Source organism: Esox lucius, chromosome 23 (assembly GCF_011004845.1).
Source record: "Esox lucius isolate fEsoLuc1 chromosome 23, fEsoLuc1.pri, whole genome shotgun sequence".
Classification (NCBI taxonomy): domain Eukaryota; kingdom Metazoa; phylum Chordata; class Actinopteri; order Esociformes; family Esocidae; genus Esox; species Esox lucius.
In genome coordinates this window covers 21875763-21897812 of record NC_047591.1, presented here as the reverse complement: position 1 = coordinate 21897812, position 22050 = coordinate 21875763, and the positions used below count along the sequence as shown (strand labels likewise).

The window sequence follows — 22050 nt, the reverse complement described above, 5'->3', positions numbered from 1 at the left end:
AACGACATAACACGTGAATGTTTATTCTACCACACTGTTTCCAGAAAGTTGGGACGCGCCATGAAATGCAAATAAAGACAGAACGCAATGAGGTGCATTTATCCCAAAACTTCATTGAAAATAGAAAAAAGGCAACATATCAAATGTTGAAATGCTATTGTTTTTGGAAAGATATATGCCCATTATGAATTTGATGCCAGGAACATGTTTAAAAAAATTGGGGAAGGGCATGTTTATTACTGTGTTGCATCTACTCTTCTTTTAACAATATGCTGTGAGCATTTGGGAACTAAGGTGACCAATTGCTGTAGTTTCAAAAGTGAGATGTAACCTCGTTCTTGCTTGATACAGGATTTCAGCTGTTCGGGGACTGCAGGCAGGCCTGTTTAGCACCCAGACTTTTACTACGGAGCCATGCTGTTGTAGAATGTGCAGATTGTGGTTTGGCATTGTCTTGCTGACATAAACAAGGTCTTCTCTAAGAAAGATGTAATCTGGATGGCAGCATATGTTGCTCCAAAACCTCTATATTGTTCAGCAGTAATGGTGCCTTCACAGATGTGAAAGTCACCCATGCCATGTGCACTAATGCAGCCCCATACCATCACAGATGCCGGCTTTTGAACTTCGAAATTCCCAAACATTTTGCGATTTTACGTTGAGAAATGTTATTCTTAAATTGTTGCACTATTTGCCCGTGCTTTCTTTCAGAGTGGTGAATCCCTCCCCATCCTCACTTCTGATAGGCCCCTCCTCTCTGGAATGATCTTTGATTACCCAATCATGTTACTGACCTGTTGCCAATTGACCTAATTAGTTGTGAGATGTTCCACCAGGTTTATTTTTTTTAACATTACACAACTTTTCCAGTCTTTTGTTGCCCCTGTCCCAACTTTTGTGAAGCATTTTGTTGGAATCAAATTCAAAGTGGGCAAATCAAATTCAAAGAAACAATAAAATGTCTCCGTTTGAACATTTGACATGTTGTTCACTTTTCTATTGAATATAGGGTTCAAATGATTTATGCATCATTGCATTCTGTTTCTGTAGAAATGTTTTCCACAACTTTTTTGAAACTTTTTTTTGGGTTGTATTTCATTTTTATCTGACCAAATACATGTGGCTCCCTAAAACAGGAGGACTATTTACAAAATGCGCTGTAGACACATATTTTGAGAGTCCAAAATTCCATTTGTTGACATTCTATAGATAATAACACTATCAACAAATGATCTGTTGATAAGCAACTGCTTGCTAAGGTCAGGGTTAGAATGATGTTGAGGGTAAAGGTTTAGATAAAGGTCAGGGTTAGAAGACAGTAACAGTTTTACCTATAGTCAGTAGATAATGTGTAGACCATCTACAGACCCCTGGAAGCCCAGTACTCTCACCTATGCAGGCAGTGTGGTGCTGGGTGAAGCCAGGGGGACATCTGCAGGTAAATCCACCCATGGTGTTGACACACAGGAACTGGCAGTTATGCCTCTTGGACTGGCACTCGTCCAAGTCTAAATGGACACACACACACACCACCTGAAGCTCTTGAGTCGAACGCACACCCTATTATACACAATTAGATGATGTCATGATGACCTCTTATTAATGGACCGAGATACCCCATGTCGATTTTTCAGTTTCAGACTCACCCTGACAGGGTGTTCAGTCACCACACTTTAGGCCTGAAAACACACCTATACTAATGACTGACGTATGAGGTCACTACTGACATGGGTCAATAACTTCCTCATATAGCTCAGGAAAAAACTGAGAGACCACTGCTCCTTTTTCTTTCCTTTCCAAAAGAGTTGAAAAGGAAAGTTTTGAGTGAGGAACAGAACCGTCCAATTTGCAGTGGTCTCTTAATTTGAACCCTTCTGCTCCTCACTCAAAACCTTCCTTTTCGACTTTTTTTTGGAAAGGAAAGAAAAAGGTGCAGTGGCCTCTTAACTTTTTCCGGAGCTGTATGAGGAAGTTATTGACCCATGTGTAAGTGACTGAGCTATTATGAGCTAGTTACGGTCTTAGTTACAGACGTGTCAGTTACCCAAGCCAGACCTGTTGTGTCAGCTCATCCACCATTCATGATTCCTCTCCTGGACCCTCTGCACACTAGACTGAATAAACTACAGGAGGACCACATGCAGATGAAGGTATACGTAAACTTTTTTATTAGACCTACTTTTCCCAGTCTCTCCTCATTATTTCCAACTTTAACTTAGAGACTAAGTTTGCGTTTCTCCATATTGACTTTAAGTAACCAATCTCCAAAACCCATCAGTGGGCATTGTGGTTGGTACCTTTGCAGGTCCTGCCATCTTCTTGGAGAAGGTAACCACGGGGACAGGAGCATGTGTAGCTTCCCTCGGTGTTCTTACAGATGAAGTTACACGGCTTGGGGGACATGGAACACTCATCCACATCTGTTGGGGACCAGAACACAGAATATCAGCTACGGTAAACTGGCAGAACAGTAATCCTTCACTGCGGCCTTCACAGAGACCTAGACAGTGGCCTTCAGAGAGCCCTACACAGCTGGATTTCAGAGAGCCCTACACAGCGGCCTTCAGAGAGCCCTACACAGCGGCCTTCAGAGAGCCCTACACAGCGGCCTTCAGAGAGACCTACACAGCGGCCTTCAGAGAGACCTACACAGCGGCCTTCACAGAGACCTACACAGCGGCCTTCACAGAGACCTAGACAGTGGCCTTCAGAGAGACCTACACAGCGGCCTTCAGAGAGCCCTACACAGCGGCCTTCAGAGAGACCTACACAGCGGCCTTCAGAGAGACCTGCACAGCGGCCTTCAGAGAGACCTGCACAGCGGCCTTCAGAGAGACCTGCACAGCGGCCTTCAGAGAGACCTGCACAGCGGCCTTCAGAGAGACCTGCACAGCGGCCTTCAGAGAGACCTACACAGCGGCCTTCAGAGAGACCTACACAGCGGCCTTCACAGAGACCTACACAGCGGCCTTCACAGAGTCCTACACAGCGGCCTTCACAGAGACCTACACAGCGGCCTTCATTGTGACTGTTAACTCACAACATTTATAAGTGAGCAGAAGAGGTGTAGCGGGAGAAGGCCTTACCACTGCAGGCCGTCCCGGTGATGGTGATGACGTAGCCGTGGTTACAGTGGCAGCGATAGGATCCCATGGTGTTTATGCAGCGTCCGTTCTTACAGGCTTCAGGGATGACCTTGCACTCATCTATATCTGGAGAACCGGAATTCAGCAATTAGCTCAACTATTTACATTACATCCAAGTCGTTCAACCGACGCTCTCATCAAGTGTGACTTACAGCAGTGACTGCATACATTTATTTTCTGACCTTCTTGCACTAGCCTCACCTGGGATTCGAACACACAACACTAGTGTTGCAAGCGCTGTGCTGTGCTACCCCCACAGAAACACATTCATAGTCTAAAACCGGGATTGGACATCTGTTCAGCCCCACAACAATTATTTTATTTGCAATGGAGATAACAGTTCCGACAACTAAACCAACCTACAGTAAGCTATGTTCACTAGAGATTTCCCACAAGTTGTTATACCAAAAAACTTATATTGTAATTATTGCATACTTTGAATACAATAGCACATCATTATGGCTGTATTTTTTTCATGGGTATACTTGACAACAGATTTCCTAATTCGGGCCATGTTTGACTTTCATGTTTCCACTGTTGTACGGCCTAAAAACCACCCTGACATGAGACGGTCCAGACCCGTCCTTCTTCAGATCGCATATCTTGAAAAGATTCCAGAGTTTGTTAGTTTCACTAGTTTACTCTGATATAAAATCATTTTAGTAAGGAACTTGAAACAAAAACTTTATATAAACAATTCATTCTTTAAGTTTTACCCATGTTTTCTGTCTTCTGGGGATTCATGTGTATTATGTTTTTGTAGGTCTATTATTATAAACTATTATTTAATAATTGCCTAAATTGCTAAGAGCCTGTGATACGATAATTTGACTTCAACTAATGATGTCTGCCCCAAATCACCTACCCAATCTAATAATGTCTGCCCCACATCACCTACCCATCGAATAATGTCTGCCCCATATCACCTACCCATCTAATAATGTCTGCCCCATATCACCTACCCATCTAATAATGTCTGCCCCATATCACCTACCCATCTAATAATGTCTTCCCCACATCACCTACCCAATCTAATAATGTCTGCCCCACATCACCTACCCATCTAATAATGTGTGCCCCATATCACCTACCCATCTAATAATGTCTGCCCCATATCACCTACCCATCTAATAATGTCTGCCCCATATCACCTACCCATCTAATAATGTCTGCCCCATATCACCTACCCATCTAATAATGTCTGCCCCATATCACCTACCCATCTAATAATGTCTGCCCCATATCACATACCCATCTAATAATGTATGCTCTTAAGAAGTGCCTAGCAGTCAATTAGAAAAACCTATATTGACCATCTGACCTGTAACCACATAGGTCACCTTAACTCAGGGCCTCCATGGGCACTTCCAAGGTTCAAACCATGTGACTGCCTTCGACCTCTTACCCATTCCATCGGTGGAGTAGCCTGGGCCGTGTGGGCAGAGCTTCTTGTAGCCTGCCGTGCCAGGCAGGGGGCAGAGGTCACACTGGTTGCCCCAGCCGCGCCCCCCCTGGCAGCAGCACTGAGACCTGGTGGTGGGGGTGCGACCACTGGAAGACATCTGACACATGGTCAGGAGCACCTCAGCGAAGCAGAAGCCCTCCCTGTAGTCTGGACAGAAGACCGGAGGGGATACACTGAGCTTCTTCAAATACATAAATGCTGTGTCCGTTGTTGACCTTGTTTCATGAGGGCGATGAAACGGATAAAGGGCAGAACCAGTCGGAAGGACGTGGAACCCCACGGGGAAGGAGCCAGTCGGAAGCCTCAGATGTAAACCACTGGTTCCGTACAGAACAGACCGACATGGAACAAAATAACTGAACACCTGAGGGATGTAAAAATCTTTTTATGATCTTCTTGCTTCCCAGTATACTCCAAAGGTTTTTGGACAAACACTAAGTACATGTTCAATATATTCAAGGCCTACAATCCTCAGCATACCCCCTCATTAATGGTGGAGGATAAGGGTTTAACAGTTTAACGTATATTTGTACCAGACTCGGGTACCAGACGGCTTGGTTCAGTGTACACTGTGAGCACGGCTTGACACAAATGCAAGAACCCTTGCACTCCTAGTGGAGAGAGTTTCAGTCTCGGCTTTAATGCTATTCAACAAGCACAGAATAAATTCTGACGTGTACAGAAACATGCGTCCGTTTGTAAGCGAATGCCTCCAAACTCACTGAACTCCTGATCACACAGCTGGACAACGACCCCCGAGGTTTTGCCGTTGTGGGGTTTCTGCAGCGAGTGGAACGGTTTTCCCCGGTCAAGCCAACAGCCCTAATTAAATGCTGATGATGGCTGAGGCACAATGCTGGCGGATTCTCACCAGGGATGAAACCCAGCATCTCCAGAGGTCAGTGGGCTCCAGACTTCAGGGAATGATTGCATGCAAGGGATATGCAACCAAATACTAAACATAAAGGCTCAATTCTGACATAATATGGACACACGCACGTACGTACACAATCCCGCACGGACACCCCGACACAACCAAACTCGGAATAGTTTGATTCTCACCTAGACATTGGGTCCGTGTGGAGTCGGGTTCAAAGCCGCTTCCGCACTCACACATGTAGCTGCCAACCGTGTTGACACAGCGGCCGTTCTCACAGATCGTCGGCTTGCTACGACACTCGTTCTCATCTACAGGATGAGAGGACAGAAGGACAGCATGGCAAAATGCATTTTCCTGGTTGGAAAGACATTAACAAAATGTTTCTCAGTGGGACGAGGGAGAGAGCGGGAAGGCGATTGAAAGGCAACAGTGAGAGGGATAGAAAGATGGAGAGAATGTGACGGGTAAAACAGTAAAAGACGAAGGAGAGTGAAAAACAGTCAGACGATAAAGAGACAGCGAGAGGTAGAGGAAATCAGTGAAGAGACGATGGCCGGCGTTACATTGTGCATTTGCCAACTCGTTTGGCCATGGTAAAAACCCATCTCCTCTGAAACCGTTCATGGACGCGGACGCTGTTCTCACCCTCACACACTTCATCGTCCCGGCGACGTACCATCCCCGGCGGACAAACACACATGAAGGTGCCGATGAGGTTCTTGCAGGACATGCCTCTGGAGTCACAGTCGTGGAGCCCCTCGTAACACTCATCCAGATCTGAGGAGAGGAAGAGGTGATTTTGTTTAGGAGTCGGCACGCTTCCGAATAGCTCTTTCGTTTCATTAAACTACCCCTTTAAGGTCAGGAGAGTAGTAAATCAGTGTGTGTGCGTGTACGTGTGTCTCACCCTGACACATCCTCTGGTCCTCTCTCAGGGTATAGCCACTGGGACACACACACTCGTAGCCTCCGAAGGTGTTGATGCAGCGAAACGCACAGAGCAGGGGGTTGGTAGAGCACTCATTAATATCTGACCCAAAGACAGACAGACAGAGCAGGGGGTTGGTAGAGCACTCATTTATATCTGACCCAGAGACAAACAGAGCAGGGGGTTGGTAGAGCACTCATTAATATCTAACCCAAAGACAGACAGACAGAGCAGGGGGTTGGTAGAGCACTCATTAATATCTGACCCAAAGACAAACAGACAGAGCAGGGGGTTGGTAGAGCACTCATTTATATCTGACCCAGAGACAAACAGACAGCAGGGGGTTGGTAGAGCACTCATTTATATCTGACCCAGAGACAAACAGACAGCAGGGGGTTGGTAGAGCACTCATTAATATCTAACCCAAAGACAGACAGACAGAGCAGGGGGTTGGTAGAGCACTCATTAATATCTGACCCAAAGACAAACAGACAGAGCAGGGGGTTGGTAGAGCACTCATTTATATCTGACCCAGAGACAAACAGACAGCAGGGGGTTGGTAGAGCACTCATTAATATCTGACCCAGATACATACAGACAGAGCAGGGGGTTGGTAGAGCACTCATTTATATCTGACCCAGAGACAGACAGAGCAGGGGGTTGGTAGAGCACTCATTCATATCTGACCCAGAGACAGACAGAGCAGGGGGTTAGTAGAGCACTCATTTATATCTGACCCAGAGACAGACAGACAGCAGGGGGTTGGTAGAGCACTCATTAATATCTGACCCAAAGACAGACAGACAGAGCAGGGGTTTGGTAAAGCACTCATTAATATCTGACCCAGAGACAGACAGAGCAGGGGGTTAGTAGAGCACTCATTTATATCTGACCCAGAAACATACAGACAGAGCAGGGGGTTGGTAGAGCACTCATTTATATCTGACCCAGAGACAGACAGAGCAGGGGGTTGGTAGAGCACTCATTAATATCTGACCCAGAGACAGACAGAGCAGGGGGTTAGTAGAGCACTCATTTATATCTGACCCAGAGACAAACTGACAGATTGACATTCTGATAGACAGACGGCAATGTTAGCACCTATCCATAGCCCCATCTCACTGTTAAGAAGCACATCACACATAGAGGACAACTTCAGCCAACACTTTTTCTACGACACACTACATTATAAATGTGGAAGTTCCCAGTTTCCCCTCACCTTCACAGGTCATCATGGGTCCTGGCTCGAAGCCGTCCACACAGCTACACTCAAACCCTCCCAGGACGTTGGAACATGTCCCATTACCACAAGGGTTTCCCACCAAACACTCGTCCATATCTGGCGAGGAAGGAGAGTGAAGAAAAATTAAGTAAACACATAGACAATAAAAGTAAACGCAAGTCATTCAATTGATGTAATATTCACGTCATATTGCCAAAAAAATACTTTTACTAAAAATATTTGCTTAAGACATGATTTATAAGGTAATTCAATTATATAATTATTAAGAAACTGAAAAGTTGTTTAATTTAACCAATTAATTTAAATACTTTGGTCCTAACAACTTCCCTCGTGTTCAGAGGGCCGTGGTAAATTCAACATTGGTCGAGTGCGACCATGTTCAACGGCGCCGTTCTGAAGAAACACGACTACGTCAACCATGTCCGTCATCACACGTCACGGGCCGGCGTCCTACCGATGCAGTGCACTCCCGTGTAGTTAAGCGTGTAGCCTGTCGGACACTCGCAGCGGAAGGATCCATCCGTGTTGATGCAGTGACCGTTGTTGCAGACGCCCGGGTTCTCCACGCACTCATTCAGGTCTGTAGGGTCACCGAGAGGCAAGGTGTCAGAGAGTCACTGTCCCGCTCGGCGTCGCCCATTCGTCTACTGAGCGCGTGGTCACGGTTCAAACCACGTCTCGGTCAAATCACATTAGTGGCATTTCAGGGCAAAGGCTCGACGTGTTAGAGAAAAAAACACTATGGAGTGACATGATGCTCTCGGAGAACATAAATCACATCCACTTATGCGGACTACATACCAACGCGTGTGTCTCCAATCCCAGGGATTATTCCATAGCCATACGGACACAGGTCCTGGAACGCCACTTATATGGGGAAAAGCAACAATAAAATTTATATTTCCAACCTAATGATTCTGAGTTCAGTCTGACTACTGAGTCTTTTAAAGACCAGCTGGGCCCACTTTAAGTTTCGTTTAACAACAAGATAGTCAACTATGATGAAATCGACAATGTGAAATATTAGTTCATTGTCCGAAATGTCCTACCTTCATGCTCCTTGGGGCAGAGTTCACAGGGGTCACCCCAGCCTTCCTTGGGCATGTTGCTACAGCAACACTTGGCCTTGCTGGTGTTAAAGGCCTGGGGCAGAGAACACTTGCCGTTCTCAAAGCGGGTAAAGCAGTAACTCTCCCTGGTGTCTGGAGGGAAGTAGAGAGAGAGAGAGAGAGAGAGGGAAAACAGACGGAGAAGAGGACAGAAAATAACAGAGGGAGGACACAAAGCGAAAAGGGGAGTGAGAAAGGGGGAGAGAGAAAGGGGGAGAGAAAGAGATAGAAATAGTGTGGTCAGATGTTAATTACAGGCCAATGGTAACATCTACATCTGTCTTGGGTATTTATTCTCAACTGTTTACTGAACTATTTGACAGCAACGCAAGAAAACCATCAGAGGAGGACATGAAACATTCAGCAGTTGCTAGGCAACACCACAATACTGATGCAAAGTACAAAGTTTGGAAGGCATCGGTCTGTCCATGCTTTTACTGTACAAGTGTTACAGCCACAGGGAACCTTACGCCACCGTTTCGATACAGTCGTGGATGGCCGTACGTACCAAAACACCTGCGACCATTCTCAGACAGTATAAAGCCCGGTCGGCACCCACATTCGAAGCTCCCCAGGAGGTTGAAACAGGAGCCAAATAGGCAAAGGTTTGGTATTTCATCACACTCATTCACATCTGAGGGGGAAGGAAAAAACACAACGCTTTCATTACCTTTAGAAAACAAATGACTGTCTGGATCGGCTTTTGTTTAAGTACCATTCAAAATTGGGGGCATATCTGTTGAAGTTAAACCAACAGCAACGGACCAAAAGTGCAAATTCTCAAAACAAAATGAGTAAGGGGACTAGACACTGACTTTACTTCATTCTTCATTGCCAGTCGACCACAGCATGGCACACCCACAAAGTGTTTGAAAGATTTACAATTTTATTTTGAACCCTGGTTTGGTCCAGAGAGGGCAAAGTGTGAAGATTTAGAAGGCTCCACATCTGAACCTAGGGAAAAGACAGTTAAAGCAGAGGATTCTGGAGGTGTACATCACTACACCTTAGACAGAAGACCTCACCTATGCACTGCTCATTCTGGACTATATAGCCCGGAGGACAGAGACAACGAAAGGACCCGTCCAAGTTCTGGCATGTCCCGGGAGAGCACGTCCTGGGGAGGATCACACACTCGTTCACATCTGTCCAGAAAGAGGAGAGGAGGTGAAGGATACTGAGTAATGTGAAACAGGTTGGAGGATTTGTAGCACTGAAAAGTTTCATCAAAACATTTCATCTGGCATACTTTAACATACCTTTTGCCTAATGACCCAGATTACATAATAATAAGGAAAACATTGTAACACATTACAATTAAGTTTTCGTTACGTTTCACCAAAGTATAAAACCCTTAGCCCCATACACCACTATGAAGCAGTGGCAGACTCCTCACGCTAAATGGACGCTAGCCCAGGTGGGCTTGCTTACCTATGCAGTTCTTGGCGTCAGGCGTTAACTCGTAGCCCTCATCACACAGGCACTGGAAAGAGCCCACACTGTTGATGCACTGGCCGTTCCGGCAGAGTTTACCGTTGGACGTCCGACACTCGTCGATATCTGTCAACCACCAGGCAAAACAGATCATTAGAGAAATACCTCTGTGATCTTTACGGGTTGGGGGGACTCCTGGATGTCCTGAGTCTCTGTGATCTTTAGGGGGTGGAGGGGACTCCTGGGTGTCCTGAGTGTCTGTGATCTTTAGGGGGTGGGGGGACGTCTGGGTGTCCTGAGTCTCTGTGATCTTTAGGGGGTGGGGGGACATTTGGGTGTCCTGAGTCTCTGTGATCTTTAGGGGGTGGGGGGACTTCTGGGTGTCCTGAGTCTCTGTGATCTTTGGATCCCATTGGATTAATCTTAAGAGAAGGTGTGTCAACCCCATTGTCGTTAGTATGCTTCCAATCTGGCCCTGGTAGCATTAAGGGAACCAAATCATCCCCGGCTTCCCATAACCTCATTCAACCCCCCTCCTCTTGGTAACAAGAAGACAGCAAAGTGAGGTTCTCTTGGCGAGAGCGTCGGCCGAACGACTGGAACGGGAATCTGCGGGGAGAGAGGTGCTCACCCACGCAGTCGTTGCTGAGGGACAGCTGAAAGCCGGAGTCACACAAGCAGTTGTAGGAGCCCACGGTGTTCTTACAGGCTCCTCTCCCACAGGGAGACCGCACACACTCATCCACGTCTGGCAGGAAACCGGAGGGGACGACAGGAATACCGTCAGAGGAACGAAAGCACAACGTAAGTTGCCAAAAAAAGGTGCCAGAGTGGAACAACGCCAGGATCGTCAGCAAACACAAAACCCCCAAACAGAGGGTGAGAGGGAGGAGCTGTCTCCATTTTACACTGATTACATTGGACTAGGTTGAAACGTGGGCGTCGCTCTGACACACTCACCTACACACATCCTGCGGCTGGGCGTGGCCTTGAAGCCCCGGTGGCACCGGCACTCGTAACCACCCCGGAGGTCCCTGCAATCGCCATGGCGACTGCACAAGTTGGGGGTCTCCAGGCACTCGTTGCGGTCTGCCGAGTGGAGCAGAGGTGGGGAGTGATGAGGGCCAAGAAAACGCAGGACAAGAAGCAACATGAAGAAACAGAATGTAATCACACAATAAAACAACAACACGGGAAACAACCGAAACTCCACGACCGGGTCAGCCCAACACCACACACTGGGGAAATACGGCGTTGGCAGGCAGCTGGCCACGGCCTGACCACATGACGTCTGGACCTCTCCATCTCCATACGTCACACGTGGGGGGGGGGGGGGGGGGGGACTTAAGCAATTTCCACAGATCACCTCACCCCCCCATTGGACCAGAGCCCTGGGCACTCTGTAGGGAACAGGGGGGCTTTTTGTGTCGGACGAGGGGTCTCACCCACACAGGCTCCGGAGGGGGAGAGTTTGAAGCCCTCTGAGCATTCGCAGCGGTAGCTCCCCGGGCTGTTGATGCAGTCAGCGTTCCTCTGACACAGGTTCTCCTCACTGCTGCACTCGTCAATGTCTGGAACACACGCACGCACGCACACACACACGCACACAACAACTTACCGTAACTACACAAAACCTCACTAGAAGCGAAACAGACACCGTAGACAAAATAGACAGATCGACGGAGAAACAGGCAGACGCGATGAAGTCACCGAGGCAGGTGTTTTTCCAAGGGCTTCAAGTCAGGGGAAAATGATTGACACCACCTCTGAATCATAGTACTTTCCATGTTAATACCTAAATTATTTACTTTAACATCTTGAAATGATTGAGTGGGCCAAATATAGATTTCCAGTCAAAACAGAACTGTTTACATTGAAATAGCAAAGGCTTTATATGAAATCTGTATATTTTGAAGGACATTATTAGGGCTTTCCAGCCTAACCGCCACCTCAATTATCGAAATAAAGACCGGTGTCAACTATATCTGTGATGGCAAACTGAGGAAACACATATGAGAAAAGAATCGGGTTTCCAAAAAGTCCCCCAAAAGAATCTGTTTGCATTTAAAATGTATTTAAAAACCTATAAATAAATGTATCACGTGGAAAGAGAAGTTGTGATGTTTGCCATGATAAACAGTGATGCAGCAAACTCTATTTATAACCTGGTGAACAAGGCCACATTCACACGTTCAGAGAAGTGTTAGCAGAATCACTTCAAGGAAGCCTCAGAAGAACTAGTATGCCTTTCACCCTCCATCCAATCTTAAGCACATTCTCCTCTTTCAAGCTTGAAGCCCATTTCTAGTCCACTGAAGGACGCGTAGTAAACAACGAGAGGGATGAAGACATGGCAATATGAAGCAGTGAAATCAAATAACTTGTTTGATTTAACACATTACAGGACTGCACCCGAGCATTTAAAACCAGCTGCACTTACTTCACCTCAGTCACATAACTTGACTAGCTGGCCTCTTATGTTTGTCTCACGTTTCTCTAGAGTAACATTTTCTTATTTCGGGTTTGAGGTCAACTTTCGGTCCACTAATGACCCATAATTGGCTTGTCGTGTGCTCGCCCTCGGCCAGAGTCCAACCACTAGTGGTTACGGGGCACCAGAGCTTTCAGAAGGACCACCACACACAAACTGGACCTACCAGAACCGCAGCCTCTGCTCTTTGTCTTCGACAGTCAGACGGTCGACCACAACGGGGCCGCGACCATCTGAGGGGAGATCCTGTGTTGCCGGGTCGATTAAAATAGCCTTTAATCGCGTATCTTTGCAACGTGCATTGTGTTTTCTTTTATTTAGGAACTAACGGTTTTACTCCATTCACCGAGACTTGCTGTTGCCCGGGTTCTTCAGGTCAGAGTTCATTCAATTACATCCTGTTAGAAAAGCACGTCCAAGGGGAGAGTTGATGTCATGGTAACAATCAGTCCAATATGGGAAACGGGGACTAGCGCCCCTGGCCCTGACGCAGAGATCCAAGCCGCTGGTTTGCATTGGGCCAGTCGGACTGGAATGCCTCGTCACGTTGCGCTCTAGTGACTCCCTGTGTTATGGCTGGGAGATGTGTTTCCATTGGAGTGCGGGCAACAGCTAAAGGCTTTCTGGCTGAGTGAGGGGTGTGATTAGTAGCAGAGAGGCTTGGTGAGATATGCCTCTAGGAAGCAAGAGTCGATCTTGGAACATCCAGCACCAGCTGTGGAGTCGCAGAGACGAGTCAAGCCCATAATCGGGACTTGGACTTCACAACCTTAGGAACTGGGGTGAAAAACTAAAACGGGAACTGAACACGGACTGACCATGTCCTCAACGTTGGCTCCAGCTAAATGTTACCTTCACAGACGAGCAGCAGGTCGTTGTAGCTGAAGCCGGTCGGGCACTCACAGCGGAAGCTGCCCAGTTGGTTGATGCACACGCCGTTGGCGCAGATGCCCGGAATCTCTCGGCACTCATCAATATCTGAAACAGGAAGTGGCCACGCAAGCACAGAAATGTCATAAACGCCCTCACATTTTTGAGTTTTGTAAACTTCTCATTTGTTCAGGCACCCCACACTACAGCAAAAAAATGTAAAACACACAAACAGGAACGTGGTTTGAAACTATTGAAAAAGACAACCACCCTTAAGAGACCACATCCTGATGGATAGTCTGAGGTTTACCACCGGTTGGGAATCATCACATACAACCCTCAGCCTTGCTGCCCTCCTCCACTGTGACATACCCACATGTCCCAGTGTACAACACTTCTGCGGCTCCCAGAATGCTAGTCTGGCTGTCCGTGACACAAAACGAAGTGGTTAAAGTGTCTACACTCCAGTTAATCCCCGTGGAGACCACTGCATAGCAGAACTGTACAAGTCTCACCCACTGCCTTCCCAGTTTCTATGTCCAGTTTGAATCCAGGGATGGTGTTTCCACAGAGCGTTTTGTATTCACCTAGAAAACAAAGACATTCATCAAATACTGTTTGGTCATCAGTATTGCTGTGTGTACACAAGTGTTTGTGCGTGTGTCCGTCCGTCTGTCTGTGTGTTTGTTGCGCGCGTGTGCGTGTGTTTGTGCGCGTGCAACTGACCAGTGCCGGGAATAGGACACGCCTCGCAGGGCCTATTCCAAGCCCGGCCTACGTTATAGGCACAGCAGCAGATCTTGTTGGTGAGGTTGAATGCCAGCTCGTTCTCACACGTCGTGCCGTTGAAATTCCTGTAGCACAGGCTCTTTCTCATGTCTGGGCAAAGGAAGCCATTGACACAGTGGGTTGGTGATAGCAGATGTCGGTTGAAGTAGAATTGGTTACGCCAATTTACCCAGACAATGTTAACACAATTTCAATTAACCAAACAAAAAACACATTTGGAAATATTTCTGACAATATCAGAACCAAGATCGAGTATGTGTGATTCTATGTCCCTTCAGATAAAATTGGATAAATACAGCTCTGGAGAAAATGAAGAGACCACTGCACCTTTTTCTTTCCTTTCCAAAAAGGTCAAAAGGAAGGTTTTGAGTGAGGAACAGAAGGGTTAAAATTAAGAGACCACTGCAAATTGAACGCCTCTGTTCCTCACACAAAACTTTCCTTTTCAAGTTTTTTTGGAAAGGAAAGAAAAAGGAGCAGTGGCCTCTTAATTTTCTCCGGAGCTTTATTCATAACATTAACATGTTGTGTGATGCAGCACTCACCCACGCAGCCGTGACCTCCATTGACCTGCATGTAATCCAGAGGACACAGACAGGTATAGTTCCCCAGTGTGTTGTAGCAGGTGCCAGGACCGCATAATCCAGGAATCACCTCACACTCATAAATGTCTGTTCGTCATATTGGTAAGAAAATGTTTAGCGAATATTCTGCCAGTTAGAGTCAGTGACAATTCAAGCCGTATGAAAATCAGCAGTCAGGTTTGAATGACGCTCTGTCTACAGCCGAAAGTGCTGGGGTGACAGTGGGCTTGCGGTCTCACCTTCACAGATGCGACTGTCTGCGTTGAGGTAGAAGCCAGGTGGACAGTCACACAGGAAGCTGCCGAAGGTGTTGACACAGTTGCCACCCTGACACAGGCCCGGCAGGTCCTGACACTCGTTGATGTCTGACGGGGAAGACACAAGACAAGAGTCCAGAACCATACGACGCACCCCAAGGATCCCAAGGATCCCAAAGATTCCACAAGGATCCCCAGAATACCCGTTGGAGAATCACATGTCAGTGTCATGGAGTGTCTGACGCAGAAAACCTCAGACACAAACTCAGTCTAGGATTCTGTCTTTCTCTCGATCAAAAATGAGGTATAACACATGACCAAAACAATTTCAGCTGCATGTAAAATATCGCTTACATAATGTTGATAAAAAAAAAAAAAAACAGGGCATTTACTTTAAAGGAGGATTATTTACTTTTTCCCTGTGTCTGTGAGGCACAGTATACAACATTAAAAGCTGAGCAGAAGTAGAGTCAATAGTAGAGCAATGGTTACCTTCCAGAATGATGGTGATGGGGTTGGGTCTGAAGCCCTCTCCTCCGGGACACAGAGCATTATAGTCCGCTATAAAACAAGTGTCATGTCAAGCCTGGTCACACAGACAGTCATTTGTCATTTCTAAAAGCGAGGTAACACCATGGAAACTGAATGCTACAACGGTTCCTGAACCTACAGTAGATGATGAATAACACACACTCAAAATAATAAATCACAAAGAAAATAAATAAAGTGCTAAGAAGATACCTACAGTGTAAATACACAGGGAATACAGACATATAAAGACAAAGTATGAAGTCACGTGGAACAGTATATGTACAGTGTAAATATTCAACAAATGCAGACATATGTGGAAACAAAAAAAAGGTACAAGAAGCTGAATGTAGGTTGAAACGACAGTGGGGCTTACAGGAGTTGGTGGCGGGGCAGTGTTCGCAGGGGTTTCCCCAGGCGCGGCCCAGGGAGCAACAGCAGGCGGAGCGGCTCACCGCCACCCCGATCTCCACGCTGCAGGCCAGCCCCTTCCCCCTGCGCCCATGCTCCAGGAAGCAGTTCCCAATACGCGTGTCTGGGCAGAGAGAGAACGGACGGGCGGACGGGGTGGGAAAAGGGGGGCGTGGTCAACGACGTCGGCGAGGAAAGCAGCAGCGACAGTGGATGTCAGTGGGACAGCGCGGTCGCGTTAAGTGTCAGGGAGCACAGTTGAGAATGTTTTACAACGTGCGTTTAATGAACACACGACCTGAAGCGGTTGTCTAGTGTATTACAACCATAGTTCACTCCTTATGAATCCTAAACCTACACACACAACTGTGTGTAAAGCATCATATTACAGTATACTAGATCATATTTACAGGGTGCTTCTAGATTGGCCAGAACGGACTGTCCAGGACTCCCTCCTCACCTACACATCCGACTCTGGTGGGGTTGAGCTCAAAGTCTGGAGGACAGTTGCACTCGTAGGAGCCGTCTGTGTTCACACACAACCCGTTCACACAGTTGATCGGGTCCAGGCACTCGTCCACATCTGGGTGGCGCGTGCACACACACGCGCACGCACACATGCGCGCACACACACACACAGGCACCAAAGTATGAACTTTTTTTAAACACATGGTTAAAGTGATTTCATAGTTCCTAAATCCGAGCAGATACTATAAGTTCCAAATGGCACCTGTTCCCTACAGAGCACAATTCCCTAATGGGCCCGCGTACATAAAAGGAGAAATGCATTATAGAGAATAGGGTGATATTGGGAACTGCGCCCACTGACCAGCCAGCCAGCCACCAGCCAACCCACCAGCCAACCAATCAGCCAGCCAGCAGGCCAACCAACCAGCTAACCAGCCAGCCAGCAGGTCAAACAACCCACCAGCCAACCAACCAGCCAGCCAGCCAGCAGGTCAACCAACCAGCTAACCAGCCAACCCACCAGCCAACCAATCAATCAGCCAGCCAATCAAGCAACCAGCCAGCCAGTTAAGCCAGCAGGCCAACCCACCAGCTAACCAGCCAACCAGCTCCAATCACTGAGACAACAGTATTGCACCTGTACAGTTTCCTCCAGAGCGGTCCAGCTCATAGCCATCTTCACAGAGACAGCGGAACATGCCGGGGAAGTTCTTACAGGTCCCGAACACACAGATGTTCTGGAAGGTGCACTCGTCAATATCTGCAGTGGACCAGGCAAGGGACATCGCCGTCAAAACATAGACCCTTTCCCTCCGTTTACAGAACTGAACCCAAGCAAATGATATTTCCATTTCAAAAGGATGTACAGCAGTAGTTCACTTGAATGGGTGGGTGTGTCCCAGCGTCTGACTGGTTCTGTATATAACTGAACCTGTGTTCTTGAGGACATAGTGCTGTAGGCGTGCTGTAATGCGCTGTATTTGTGACAAACATTCTGGTGCAGGTTTGACTGAATAAAAACATATACTGTAATGTCTTGATTTCTGGGTATTCAGGTGGTTCTTTAAATTACGTGAGGTAGGTGGTAACCTTGGACCTGCTCTCCCAGGTACGGCCGGGCTAGGGGGGAGGTTTACCGTCTCACCTTGGCAGGTACGGCTGTCCGGGGCGGGGTTGAAGCCCATCTCACACTCGCAGCGGTAACCCCCTGGGGTGTTCAGACACTGGCCGTTCTCACACAGGTTCACGTTTTCTGCACACTCATCCTCGTCTGTAACAGCATTGGGATCCAACTGGATTAACAGCCCATCTCTAGGAATACTGAATAGTTACTTTGACTAACATCAACGGTTTAAATGAGTCAGAGGCTTATGTTGCCTCTGATAAATGACAAAAAATAAACATGCGTATTTCGTGACCAACGATGCAATCAGGAAACGAACTGAGAGAGACAGCCCCTGAACATGGATTGTAACACGGACTGTAACACGGACTGCAACAATGTAACAGGATCATCAACAATAACAAGGACAAAAAGCCAACAGAGGCAAGGTGCCTGTTACCATGGTGATGAGATTTACCTGAACAGGTGACGCCGTCTCCAGTGAACCCTTCTAAGCAGACACAGCTGTAGGAACCGGGCGTGTTCAGACACTTAGCGTCGTCACTGCAGCGTCTCGTCCCATTGGTGCACTCGTCCAGATCTACAACACAAACACACACACACAGTAACTCCCACTCGTTCAGATATACAACACACACAGTAACTCACACTTGTTCAGATCTACAACACACACAGTAACTCACACTCGTTCAGATCTACAACACACACACACACACACAGTAACTCACACTCATTCAGATCTACAACACACACACACACACACACACAGTAACTAACCCTCGTCCAGATCTACAACACACACACTAACTCCAACCAGCAATCCACCCGATTTAAAATAATTCCATTAAGAAAATATCCATTTTGTAATAGAAAGAAATAGTCTTATCTTGCTGTATTGTCTGTGCAGGAGGTAATCGGAATCTATTTCCAGGATGGATTGTGGGGTATCAATGCCAATGGCCTCTATCTGCACCATGGCCTATTTAACTCTGGCGTAGTGTCTTGGGGGATTAGGGATGAAGCCTGAAATACATTTACCTGGAAGAAAAATGCATAATGAATGTGTTCTTCGTCTTATCAAAATGGGACTGAATCCAATCCTCTCAACACTGAGCAGGATTATTCCAAAATGCTTCTGACGTTTGACCTGTGTTTGACCTGCGGTTCAGAAGAACTGCTGCTCAAAGGGGATGTTTGAACTGATCATTTATGAACAGATAATTGGAATTAATCCATTATATACTATCTGTACTTTGAGCAAATGATGTGCATGGAGGTCACACAGCTATGTTTTCATTAAGTGTTCTGACTTGTTGAACCCCCTCCTAATCTCAGAAGAAATGGAAGTTAGATTACAAATGTTATAATAATACTGGCAGACAACATCTTATTTTCCTTTGATATCGGACAATATCCAGCTGGCCAATGTCTCTGTTATGTTAGTCTCTCTATCTTTCTCTTGTTCTCTACCTCCATCTTTCTCTCTCGTTCTCTACATCTGCATTTCTCTCTCTCTGTCTCGCTCTCCGAGTCACTCATGCTCTCTGTCTATCTTTGTCTCTCTCTTACCTCCCTTAATCACTCTCCCCCCTCACTATTCCTCCCCCCTCACTATTCCTCCCCCCTCACTATTCTCCCCCCCTCACTATTTCTCCCCCCCTCACTATTTCTCCCCCCCTCACTATTTCTCCCCCCCTCACTATTCTCCCCCGGTCTCTTACTCTTTTTTGTCCCCTCTTCCCCACTCTCTCTTTTTATCTTTTATCTCTTTATCTCTCGTTCCTTCTCTGTCTTTCTTTGTCTGGTCTTCATTTAGTATATCTTCTCGCGTCCTTTCCAGTCTCCTCTGCTTTCTTGCTCTGGCAGCAGGAAGACCTCTACAGATTCATGATAGTGAATACTGTTTTAAAACAGGGCTTCTTCACTAAACAGCAAATAAAGAAACCAATGAGAGGAAAATTATAACTGAAGATATCCAGACTGTACTACAGGGCCGTTACTCAAGAGATCTGTTGTCTCTCTAAATTAAATCAGATTATTGTGAATTAAATCAAGAAATAACATTTAGTAAGGGACAGACTCTTGTCAAGCCACAAACTACAATGTGAAATCCAAAACATCTGTCGAGTCAATGGATATCAAACCAAAACAAATTACAGATATCAAACAAGCCAAAAGTATTGGCACCCTTTCTTCAAATAACTGAAATTGTTCCTCCAAAATCTTTTATTCCGCTGTTTTTGTTTTATGTATTTTATTTCTATTACAGAAACTTTGTTTTTGGCAACCTATCTTTTTCAGAAAATAAAAATGGCAGTGGCAAACCAAGAATCAATATTTATTAGTGCAATAAAGTGCTTCTTATAGCCATGGATGACCTTCCTGCAACTCTGGAAGTTTGTCTCGCTCTTTTACTGTAAACTGCTAAAACCTGGTGGAATTGGGGGTTTTCATATCAGCTCAGGTGAGTCAAATACAAGGAACACGTGAATTATTTCTAAGTGCAGAACCTCCTACAGGAGCCATTTTGGTTGTGTTAAACTTCAAACCAAAGGAATACATATGTGGACCAAGAAAGTTTTTAATACGACAGATTCTAGAAGAATAAAGTGAAATCTCAGAAACCCCACTGGGTCTCTGATGAAGATCTGAGATCACATTTGCATTTATTGTGTCACCAAGAAGCAGATGGATTGAAAACAACATTCTTACATCACTTTTGTCAAATGAGCCAGTGGAACATTCAGTTCTATTCTGTTGAATGAAGTGTGTGTGTGGGCTGGGGGGACAGGTTTGGAGGTTGGGGGAGACAGGTTTGGAGACTGGGGGAGACAGGTTTGGAGGTTGGTACGAGGAGGGGGAGACAGGTTTGGCGGTTGGGAGGAGGGGGAGACAGGTTCGGAGGTTGGTGCGAAGGGGGAGACAGGTTTGGCGGTTGGGAGGAGGGGGAGACAGGTTCGGAGGTTGGTGCGAAGGGGGAGACAGGTTGGGAGGTTGGTGCGGAGGGGGAGACAGGTTTGGAGGTTGGTACGAGGGGGAGACAGGTTTGGAGGTTGGTACGAGGGGGAGACAGGTTTGGAGGTTGGTACGAGGGGGAGACAGGTTTGGAGGTTGGTACGAGGGGGAGACAGGTTTGGAGGTTGGTACGAGGGGGAGACAGGTTTGGAGGTTGGTACGAGGGGGAGACAGGTTTGAAGGTTGGTACGAGGGGGAGACAGGTTTGAAGGTTGGTACGAGGGGGAGACAGGTTTGGAGGTTGGTGCGAATGGGGAGACAGGTTTGGAGGTTGGTGCGAAGGGGGAGACAGGTTCGGAGGCTGGGGGGAGTTACCTATACAGTTAACTCCGTTGCCTGTCCAGCCGTCTCCACAGGAACAGCGGAAGCTCCCCGGGGTGTTGACACAGATGCCGTTGACGTGACAGTCGTGGGCCCTGGACTCACACTCGTCCACATCTGGCCAGGAAGGAGTGACACTCATGTCAGCCAGGTTGGGGCCCAGTTCCAGTTCAATTCAAAATGTTATGTAAATGTTTCAAACAATTATTTTACAAAAAAACGCTTTGAAAAACATTGAATGAAAATAGGATTAGCTGGATTTTTTTCTACATTTGATACCAACTCACAACATTTTATTACATGAATTTCAAGAATGATTATTTTTTATAATAATATTCTATTAATTCCATTATATATTACACATAGAAAGACTGACTTTCTCGCTGCACATATTTACAGTAGTTGCCTAGTATTTCAAATATGTTTCACATTCTACAAAAAAACATTAATTTACTTTTATTCCCAGCAACACATTTTAATTCCCAAACTCCTACAAGCCAGATGGCCTATAGGTTATCAACAAGCGGTACCTCCTTGCTGTAATGATGTAGTACTTACAAGCATCCATGCTTCTTAAGTTAATCCTGTAATAATTGTGAGGATTATTTAGGGAAAGGTGAGGTCAAGAGGTCATTTGGAACAGAGAGGGGATCGCGAAAGGTCACAGGGTCATTTTTAGGAATAAATTAAAAGGTAGAGGGTTGTAAAACCAGCCCTTGTGTTCAGTCTCGTTATATAACAGGAGGTGATGATGTGTGTCCTGTTGTGCGCATTGGGCTTCACTTACACACAAAAAACACAAGCTGAAACCACACACACACACACTCCGTCCCTCCCTCCCTCACCTGTGCATCCAGAAGTTCCTTTCCTGACCGAGAAGCCAGGCTGACAGTGACAGATGAAGGAACCCTTGGTGTTCTCACATTCTCCCTGCATACAGATGTTAGGATTCAGGTCGCACTCGTTCACATCTGGCGAAGGAGGAGGG

General features: G+C 46.5%; 1 protein-coding gene across 1 annotated transcript in view; it reads right to left on the bottom strand.

Annotated features, from left to right (window-relative positions):
- The window catches only part of LOC105024021 (fibrillin-2), a 79664-nt gene that overhangs the window by 7259 nt on the left and 50355 nt on the right, over nt 1–22050 (bottom strand). Inside the window, exons 31-60 of the mRNA XM_034289946.1 lie at nt 21908–22033; nt 21057–21179; nt 18184–18306; nt 17748–17873; nt 17241–17363; nt 16596–16718; nt 16101–16259; nt 15689–15757; nt 15179–15304; nt 14901–15026; nt 14293–14445; nt 14082–14153; nt 13549–13674; nt 11651–11776; nt 11166–11294; nt 10837–10953; nt 10203–10331; nt 9797–9916; nt 9280–9405; nt 8712–8864; nt 8464–8529; nt 8117–8242; nt 7639–7758; nt 6399–6521; nt 6137–6268; nt 5674–5799; nt 4552–4758; nt 3087–3212; nt 2298–2420; nt 1392–1508 (exon numbers count right to left, since the gene is read on the bottom strand). Coding sequence (XP_034145837.1) covers nt 1392–1508; nt 2298–2420; nt 3087–3212; nt 4552–4758; nt 5674–5799; nt 6137–6268; nt 6399–6521; nt 7639–7758; nt 8117–8242; nt 8464–8529; nt 8712–8864; nt 9280–9405; nt 9797–9916; nt 10203–10331; nt 10837–10953; nt 11166–11294; nt 11651–11776; nt 13549–13674; nt 14082–14153; nt 14293–14445; nt 14901–15026; nt 15179–15304; nt 15689–15757; nt 16101–16259; nt 16596–16718; nt 17241–17363; nt 17748–17873; nt 18184–18306; nt 21057–21179; nt 21908–22033 — 3741 coding nt within the window. The remainder of the gene's footprint in view (nt 1–1391; nt 1509–2297; nt 2421–3086; nt 3213–4551; nt 4759–5673; nt 5800–6136; nt 6269–6398; nt 6522–7638; nt 7759–8116; nt 8243–8463; nt 8530–8711; nt 8865–9279; nt 9406–9796; nt 9917–10202; nt 10332–10836; nt 10954–11165; nt 11295–11650; nt 11777–13548; nt 13675–14081; nt 14154–14292; nt 14446–14900; nt 15027–15178; nt 15305–15688; nt 15758–16100; nt 16260–16595; nt 16719–17240; nt 17364–17747; nt 17874–18183; nt 18307–21056; nt 21180–21907; nt 22034–22050) is intronic.